The sequence below is a fragment of the Palaemon carinicauda genome, chromosome 16, assembly GCF_036898095.1.
Source record: "Palaemon carinicauda isolate YSFRI2023 chromosome 16, ASM3689809v2, whole genome shotgun sequence".
In the NCBI taxonomy this organism is placed as follows: Eukaryota; Metazoa; Arthropoda; class Malacostraca; order Decapoda; family Palaemonidae; genus Palaemon; species Palaemon carinicauda.
Genome location: NC_090740.1, coordinates 75,146,782 through 75,156,781, shown reverse-complemented (window position 1 = coordinate 75,156,781; position 10,000 = coordinate 75,146,782). Strand labels below are relative to the sequence as shown.

The window sequence follows — 10,000 nt, the reverse complement described above, 5'->3', positions numbered from 1 at the left end:
CTGAAAGAATAATTTTGTATACTTTCATTTTGATCCACAGGCCTTTCAAAAGAGCGTTACCTTTTTAACTTTTATCCAGCATCTTAAAGCACAGGGTCGTTGCCAAGACTGTGATTTTATAACTGTGGATCTATTGAAAGAAAATTTGTGTACTGAAAATGGCCGGTCACAAAGAGAAGGTAAGTCTTTGAGAGATATCATACCTCCACTAAATACTACTTGAATAAGGAGAGGATAAGATGTAGCCTTCTACCAAAAGCAAGTATGAGATGAGTAAAATTAGCAAACTTGTCCAAATAATCCTTGTTTCAGACAATTTTAATTGACTAAGGCCATTCAACAACAAATGATAAGAATTTCCATACAATCGATAATAAGACATCCTTAAATCATGAAGAAACATTATATTTGATTTAACATTGCTGAGGCCAGGCAATGTAGATTAAAATAGGAGAACGGCACTCACTGGAGTGCACTTGGTAAAGCAAAAATAATAATTGAACGGTTTCCTTCTCTTGGGGCACTGCCTGAATTCAACTTATTTGTCGTTAGATCATATATGAGCCTCCAAATAGAATTGGAAATACTTGAAGCAAACACAGAATCTTTATTCCTATTCAGATTATTATCTAACTGTAAAGGTTTGTTGATGGTATTTGGCCAGAAATCAAGAAAATTAAACGAAAACCTTTATAATGCTCTAACACAGAGGTGGGGAACCCTTTTTTTTTTTTTTTTTTTTTTTTTTTGGATGAAGGCCATCTTGCAATTCCTCAATGCTCCTTAAGGCCGCATAGAATTTTGTTGGTTATTTTATCCTCCAAGTAATTCATTAGTAATCTAAAGAAAGAGTGACAGGTTTATAAAGATTTAAAGCATTACAATTTAAAATATTTGAATTGAGTACTTTTTATACAAGTAATCAGTAAATGCATTATATTGAAAATAAATTTTAAAATATTTCATTCAAGTTTGGGTAGTTTTCATACTACCGTAAGTAAATGAATAATATCAAAAGCATGTTATTTTCAAATGACTTTAGTTAAGCAAGTAGGTTCTTTGTATTGAAGTGATAAATAAAATAATATCAATCTTTTGGCAAAGATAGCTTATAAATATCGACAATATAACCTTTTCAAATATTTTATATTGGCAAGTAGGTACTTTTTAAACAATCACATCTCATAAAAATGCAACATCCCAGTATGTTTAAACACACTTGGCTGTTTTAATTATTTGCTTTTTTAAGATGTTCAATAAATCTCTATTTTTAGCCATCATAGATGGAACACCATCAGTGCATAACTTATTATAATAAGGAAGTAAAATTTAGTCCTCCTTTGTGACATTGATTATTGAAGTTGTTAAAATGTCTTTTCCTCTTGTCCTTGCTGTTTTTCATACAATCAAAACTCATCAATGAAAGCACTAATAAAATATTCTTATGCCAAATATCTAGAACCTGTTGACTCATCTAAAACTAACATAGATCTCAGTGGGGAGATGGACAAAACAGGGACTCTCTCGTCCATCATACGTTAAATCACTCATTCACTGCAACTAGCAGTTTTTCCTTATCAGCTACAACAGCTGTTGCAGCTGACAAGGAAACTGCTAATTGTATTCACTTAAGATTCATTGAATTCAATGAAAAATTTCTTCCATTCTTAGGGAGGTACATCATTGAACACAACTTTCCCATTGTCTGAGTATACATATTTGTATGTGTGTACATACAGTAGAATGATTTCAAACACAAAATATCCAGTGTCAAAGCAGAAATATACTACACATACTGTACATATATCAAAGGCCGTAAAAGGCCGCACTTGATGGTCCAGAAGGCCATATGCGGCCTTAAGGCCGCTGGTTCCCCATCGAAGTCTAGACTGATTGGCTTCTTTTCAGGTACAGAAACTATCTAGTGTGTGTCTGAAAGTTGATATTTCAAAAAATGATCTGAAATTTGTCAACGAAATTTTTTTTAAACTCACTTCAATACAGAAAATTCATCATCCTCTCCTACGCCTAATGACGCAAAGGGCATCGGTTAGATTTCGCCATTCGTCTCTATTTTCTCCATTCATCATCTCTTACTTCACGCTTCATAGTTTTCAGTCATGTAGGCCTGGGTCTTCCAACTCTTCTAGTGCCTTGTGGAGCCCAGTTAAACATTTGATAAACTAATCTCCCTTGGGAAGTGCGAAGAGCATGCCCAAACCATCTCCATCTACCCCTCATCATGATCTCATCCATATACGGCACTCAAGTAATCTCTCTTATAGTTTCATTTCTAATTCTGTTCTGCCATTTAACTCCCAATATTCTTATGAGGGCTTTGTTCTCAAATCAACTAAATCTGTTGGAGAATGTTTCATTGACATACCATGACTCATGTCCATACAGTAACACAGATCTCACTAAACTTATATATATAGCCTGATTTTTATATGTAATTTCAGACGATTTGATTTCCAAATTTTACTTAACCAAGCCATTTGCTTTTTTAAATCTTTCGCTAAACCCCAATCCTAAACACCCTGTATCGGAGATCATAGTTCCTAAATACTTAAATGCTTCTACCTCATTAATCCTTTCTCCTTCCAACGATATTTCATCTTCCATTGCATATTTCGTTCTCACCATCTCTATCTTTAGACACGATAAATTCAGTTAGAAACATGTTTCCCTTGTGTTATGGACTTATATAATGCAAAAATGTGTCTTGTTTACAACTTTCGTCTCAATGTTACTTTATTCCGTGATTAGAATCCACTTGCAACACGAGAAGAGATGAAGCGCATCCAACCTGCAATCGTCCTAATTTCTACAAGCAAAGACACAATAATAGAAATCCACACTTACAGCAGTAGCACTCCTTACCAGATCTGTTCTTTGGCAATGTTTTTTTTTTTTTTTTTTTTTTTTTTTTTTTTTTTTTTTTTTTTTTTTTTTTTTTTACTTACGCTCCATCCTTAAAATCTGGATGATCATTCATTACACTCCACACAGACCGTCCTCCACAGAAGAGATTCTGCTTTGTTGGGGCCACAGAGTTGTGAGGATGGTCGCTCTGCTGGTCGTCACAAAAATCCACAACCTTTTTGGAGGCATATATAAATCTTTATATCATACTTCTCTCCTTTATGATAAAGTAAAAGATTAAAGTGTTGAAAAAAATATTGAAAAACTAATTATGAATAGATAAAATGTTACTAAAAACAAGAAAATATATGAAAGATTATACATTTAGATGCAGACTTTTTTTAAACTATTCTTTACCTTATCACTGAATATCAAAGGATAAGACATTAATGAAGAAGATGCAATTTGGTCCCTGTATGGAAGGAACCGGCAGTTTTGGTCAGGTTCGCCTTGATCATTTAGCCCACACCCACTACGACCTCGCTTGTCTCTGGTAAAAGAAAAGCAGTTTAATCTAAGAGAACTTGCTGTATGAAAAAGGATGTAAGAATAAAACCCAAAGTCTCCTGTGAAAACATTACATCAAAACAATGAAAGTGGGATTTCTTTTCTCTAATTTTACCACAGAGGCCAAGAGCCATCTTACATTTGGCGTCCCTCGACTAGTTTGTCAGCGCAGTACGTGGGGTGGATTGTACCGCTTCCGAAGTGTCCACCGTTGTCTCGATCATCAAGAATGTAGAAGAGAGGGAAGCTTTCGTCTCCCGGATAACCCAGCTCGTCAAAGACTCCCCACCTCAGCTTAGCCCATTCCATCAAGAGGGCCTTCCCTGTTTATGCCAAACGATAGAAGGCAAAAAGATTACCTTTTGAAACGAGGACATCTTGGTGTTTCATATACACCAGACCTTGAAGCGATATCCCCTCCCAGGGCTAGCTTACCTCTAGGGCCCCACCAGGCTGCCTGCGCCACATCGGTGAGATAATCGGGAGTTAGATGAATGTACTTTCCAGGGACACCACATCCGCCTGGTTGGTGAGTGTAGGGCTGGTTCTTGTACACGCTATTCATGTGATCAACACGGATGGCGCTGTCCTAAGCAAGTGTAAAATTCGTATGTAATGCACCAGCTAGTGGAGTTAAGTAACAGGTTCATCATGTTTTCTTAATGACTTTGAACACAAAGAACTAATTCAGTCCCCACTTGAAAAAGAAAACTGTGGAACGCTCTTTATTAAAATATCTATAAGTATTTCAAATAATCTAAATGAAAATCGTTCTTTTGATGAAATGAAACATGGCATTGAAAATGTAGATTGTGGTCCAACTTCATTCACACTTCAAATAATGCAGTATCAAACAGGTCTAAATTCTGATAAATTGGTTTTTAAAATTGATTAGATTTTTTACTCTCCCCTGAGAGTTTCTCTGCATATCTGTCTTTAAATGTAAACTTTGGCATCAACAAAGAAATATAAACACAAATAAACATTGTGTTGGAGTTATATAAACAAATTCAGATTAGGAATGAATACTGAACATGTAATGATAATTCGAATAGGTGAAAGAAATTAGTAAGAATAATAGCTTGATCATAATATCAGCTAGAGTTGTTTAAATAGTAGATGTCGTAGTAGCAACTCCAAAATTACCATCGCAACACTGCTTTCGAGAAGACAACTTACGTAACCGCAAACATATAATTATGCAAATCGAAAGTTAGATTATCTGACCAATGAAATATATAATGTGCATTTATCTGTCTATAGACAAGAAATAACATCTTATTGGGAAGATGTTAAACTTACTTCATAGTCCTCACTGAGAGCAGTGTTGTTGACGGGCGTGTCCGTCCAAGACTTTGGAATAAGAATTTTCACATGACGGAAATATGCCCTGAAGTGGGTCGCTCGGAATAATCTTCTCGAGGCCTCTTGGATCATTTCCTGTGAAAAATAAAAGAGAAAAGGATTGAAGACGAATATTTTTCTCTGATTTATGTTTACAGAAACTTCACAAAGGATATTGTGCAACTCTGAAGATGATGTCACAGGTTTATTTCTTCAAATATATTGATAATCTAGCGATATGTTTCGATGTCCGCCTGGACCATAATTCTCTTAACAAGTAAAGATTAATAAAAATTGCATCTTCGTCAAATAGAGTAGACATAAATTATCTTGCCACAATATTCGGAAAACATATAACGTCTGTGAAACCATACTTCATTTCACTAGGGTCTCCAAATCGATCACTAGCCCGTATCAGAAGAGCCAAGTTTAGCCAAGATTAACAATCAACATTAAAATGGATGAGGTCTTTCTCTCTCATCTTAGGAAGAAGAGCGAGGAAGAAAGAGAAAAGAAATAAAGTTGAGGATAGAGACAGAGTTCCAGGAAATACGAAAGAAGAAAGAATGTTGTAAAGGGCAACATAATTTTGAAGAAAAAACAAGAGAAGAAAAAGGCAATTGAAACAGTCAAAACAGAGTAAATAAAAGGTTAGAAATAACCATAAAAGTGGGCGTATGTCTTCTGATGCTCACCGTAATGGCTTGTATGATGGGAGGGCCCAAAGTCTCATCAATCTCTTGGGAGATGGCCACCACCACGCCCTCATACCCGTTGTCTACGAGCTGAACCCGGGAGGCGCCCACCGTCACCACCGTTACGCCCATCGCCCAAAGCAGCAGGTAAGGATAAGCCCACGTCTTCATCTTGGAGCTGGAAAGAGAGAAAGAAAATATGGTAAAATATTCTGTCGCGTCAGGAGATTATGCCAATAATCCTATGGGATTTAAATACAGCTGAGACATAATAATCAGACTCCTTTGGTTGAACAAGTCGTCAGATGACAGGTGAGATGAATTACAAAGATGTTTTATTATTCGAGACTAAAAGGAATCAAATTTTTTTCATTTCAAATGATTGATCAAAACTTGCATTGGTATCAAAGTAATAAAGTCTCCCTGTGCTGAAAATTTATAAAATCTTTCTTGACAATCAAACTAATTGGGTATTCAATCTTATCAAATCTCCTTTCACTATTAGGGTAATCAGGTCTTCCTTACCTATCAAATCAATCTAGTTTTCCTTAATCATTTATTATATTAATACCGTATTTGGTTACAAAACAATTCATATTAATCAAGTTTTGTTTAAAAAAAAGTAGTCCTTGATTGTCAAAATAATCCTCTTTCCTTGGATATCAAACTAACCAGATCTTCTTTATTTTTTAAGCCGATCTTGTCTTCTCAGGTTATTAAACTAATCAAATCTTCCTTAAATACTAAGCTTATTATTTATTCTTTGGTTAATACTTTAATCAAACCTCTCTTGGCTATAAAAACTAGTTTATGACTGTTGAACTAATGAGACAATTTTTCTTTCCCATTAAACTAAACGAGTCTTCCCCGTGCTGTTTAACTTATCAATCATCCTTGTCTGATAAACTTATTAATCATCCTTGGCTATCAAACTTATCAATCATACTTGACTATCAAACTTAGCAATCATCTTTAGCTATCAAACTTATCAATCATTCTTGGCTATCAAACTAATTAATCCTTCTTGGGTATCAAATTCATCAATCTTCCTTGGCTATCGAGCTTATCAATCTTCCTTGGCTATGATACTTATCAGTCATCATTGACTATCACACTTATCAATCATCCTTAGCCATCAAACTCATCAATCATCCTTGGCTATCAAACTATTCAATCATCCTTGGCTATCAAAATTACCAATCCTCCTTGGCTATGATACTTATCAATCAGCATTGGCTATCACACTTATCAATCATCCTTGGCTATCAAACTTATTTAACATTTTATTTTTGTCATTCAAACTTATCAATTTTACTTGGCTATTAAACTTATCAATTTTCTTTTGCGATCAAACTTAACAATCCTCCTTTGTCTTAAAACTAGTGAAGTTTTTCATGATTATTAAAAAATTAAATCTTCCTTCATCATGAATCTATTCATATCTTACTTGGCTATCAAAATAATTACGTGTTACTTACTAAACAAGTTGATATAGTCTTCCTTGACTCGTATACCAATCAAGCTTTCCTTGAATACTACGATAATCAGATATCTATTGACTATGAATGAATTATGTCTTTATTGTTTGTTTAAGGTAATTAAGTTTTCCTTGAATATCAAACAAATGAGGTCTTATCACCAGCTAGACATATAAAGCCTTCATTGACTTTCAACCAAATCAGACAAATAGTTTTTTTTTTTTTTTTTTTTCATCTATTAAGTCATCTTTATCTGCTTCATTGGCTGTTTTTGTTTGGTTAATAAATCACATTATCCTGGACTACGACTTTGTGAGGGCCATATGCGTTACTTGCCATTGAATTGTGCAACAAAACGCTGTTGCAATCAACGGAATTAACTAACAATCATTAAACAAGAGACATACTGTATCAAATCGAATTACTGCACATGAAATTTGTAAATGAAGCCGAGAAAATTTAAGTTATCAGAGGTCGAAGAAGCCAGTTATGTTTACATTGTTGGGCACCTAGATAGATAGATAGATAGATATATTGATAGATAGATAGATAAATAGATAGATAGAAATAAAAAAAAAAAGGTTAATTGTTTGGAAGAGGCTAAATATGGTATACCTCTGCCCCGTATATATATATATATATATATATATATGTATACATATATATATTTACATATATATACACACACACATATATATGCGTATATGTACATATATATGTATATATATACATATATATATGTATGTATGTATATATGTATCTATATATATATATATATTTATATATATATATATATATATATATAATCTACACACACATGCATATATATATACATACATATATATTTGCATATATATATATATATATATATGTATATATATATATATATATATGTATATAGATATATATATACATATATATACATACATATATATATGCATATATATACATATACAGTATATATATATATATATATATATATGTACATATATATATAAATACATATATATATATATATATATATGTGTGTGTGTGTGTGTGTGTGTATGTATATATAATCTAACGGCTAATATGGCAGCAATAAGACTTGGAATTATATCTCCTTTTCTTTTACACAAAATAAACGATTCACGAAATGCTAGGCAGAATGAATTATAATAAAAATTAATAATCATATAAAAACCTGTGACTGACTGTGGTCTTTTACAAATATAATTTTGATTAAAAACGCTTGTAACAAATGGTAAGAAAAACTCTATGAGTGGTCGGACTTATTACTCAAAGGTAAAGACTAGGAAAAAAAAAAAAAGACTAATAGGGGAGGGAAAGGAGTTTGCAATAGACAGTTAGAAAATGTGGCGGTACTATATATTCTTTGTCTTGCTTTAATTCTAAGTTAATATAATTTCAGAAAAATAAAACACCATCAGGTATTTCCTATATTATTTTACTTTCCTTCAGGTTTTTCCATTGGCAACCTTGACAGAAAATGACATCTGATTTTGAATGCTCCTTCGCTGACTAATTTTTGCAAATTGCTTCGTCACACTTCGTATGGCCAGAGAGAGAGAGAGAGAGAGAGAGAGAGAGAGAGAGTTGCTTAATTGGGTAAATTACTTTATTATAAGTTAACTTATATAGCAAGATGCTTGGAATGATACTTGATTGTTTGGGATAAATGAAGGATATCTATACCCATTTTGATATTTTTCATTAAGAATATTCTTATGCACATATTACATAAGAATTCAAAGTATTAAAAGAATTTATCTCAGGTAAGATTCTCACTGCGAGCCATATGGTCAGACAGGTAGTCAATCAAACCACATCCTTATTGGTCAACATGAATCAGTTTTTCCTCTTTGTGGGGAAGTGCCAGAAATAAATGACCTTTCAGCATTCTAAGTATTTATGGGGTGAGGTTACTGACACCACGCCCCGCCCCAGGGATGTTCAAAGGCATATACAGTCGTTTTTTTCCGCGAGATCACCCATTCAGCTACTGGCTAGACTGAACGTTGTTCAACTCCAGCGTTAAAAACAATGCATAGATTTTATTCCGAAACCTGTGTTGTTATTGTTTACATTTTACTCTAGTTTCTCCCTCGCCCTTCAATCAGGAAGCCCTTCATTTCTCTCCTTGTCAATCTCCTAGATAGTCAAGTTCTCATTATCATAAGACCTGTAGTGCCATCTTCTTTATAAAAAATAAACACAAAAAGAAAAGGGAGAGAGAGAGAGAGATCTTCTAACGCCCACGGGGGTTTGTGCCACTAATCAACTCCGATTTTTTTCTTAGGGAAGAGAGAAGGAGACAAAAAGGACTGGTAGCGATTTTAGGATGTACGTGGATTAAAAGGGTACACACTTGCAAACACTGCATCCGACAACTGCATCGCCTGTCTGTCATCTGATCTCAATTTCTTTAACACGTTGCCAACTAAGTGCCGATTAAGTGGGTATCTTTCTGCTTTTCGTTGCTATATAATGCTTATAATATAAGAATTGCAAATTTGAAGACGTTTTTAGTAAAATCATTATCTCGCCATTGTTTTCGTCTTCCATTTTCTCTAATCTTTATGATGGCAAACGTCTCCTCTTTGTATCGAGTTACGTGTTTCATTTGTGTGTTTCATTCTTACATTCAATATACTGAAACTTTGACGCCTGAGTCCAAGAGAGTAAATGAATCTAAGAGATTATATGGCTCAATTACAATAACAACAGGAAGAGAGACTGAACTTGGATCTAACAAACATCGCTTAACTTGCCATGTCCTAAGAAACCAACTGTTTATTCTGGTCTTCTTACTTATTTCTCGTGAAACCTGAACACATTTTGAAACCGACGGAGTCACTCAAACTTGTAAAATACAAAGCGATTAAACAAACATTGCATTCTTTGCTTATACCATCTGTGTTGTAGGTTATCAGAATAAAGAAAGTGCCGACGAATAAACAAAGAACCATAGATAACAATGACAGAGGACAAAACACTGGCGAGATTTAATCGTGTGAAGAAGGAAGAGGCCCAGAAAGACTGGCTGAACCA

General features: G+C 34.0%; 1 protein-coding gene across 4 annotated transcripts in view; it reads right to left on the bottom strand.

Moving 5' to 3' along the window:
* LOC137655777 (calcium-activated chloride channel regulator 1-like) overlaps window positions 1-10,000 on the bottom strand; it is a 165,576-nt gene that overhangs the window by 15,484 nt on the left and 140,092 nt on the right. For 3 of the 4 annotated variants that reach the window (XM_068389916.1, XM_068389917.1, XM_068389915.1), the window contains 6 exons: window positions 5,472-5,649; window positions 4,735-4,872; window positions 3,868-4,021; window positions 3,572-3,755; window positions 3,283-3,415; window positions 2,967-3,100 (listed from right to left, as the gene is read on the bottom strand). In XM_068389916.1, coding sequence (XP_068246017.1) covers window positions 2,967-3,100; window positions 3,283-3,415; window positions 3,572-3,755; window positions 3,868-4,021; window positions 4,735-4,872; window positions 5,472-5,642 — 914 coding nt within the window. In that variant the 5' untranslated portion in view covers window positions 5,643-5,649. Of the gene's footprint in view, window positions 1-2,966; window positions 3,101-3,282; window positions 3,416-3,571; window positions 3,792-3,867; window positions 4,022-4,734; window positions 4,873-5,471; window positions 5,650-10,000 lie in introns of those variants that run through there. The other variant, XM_068389918.1, reaches the window with a different exon arrangement.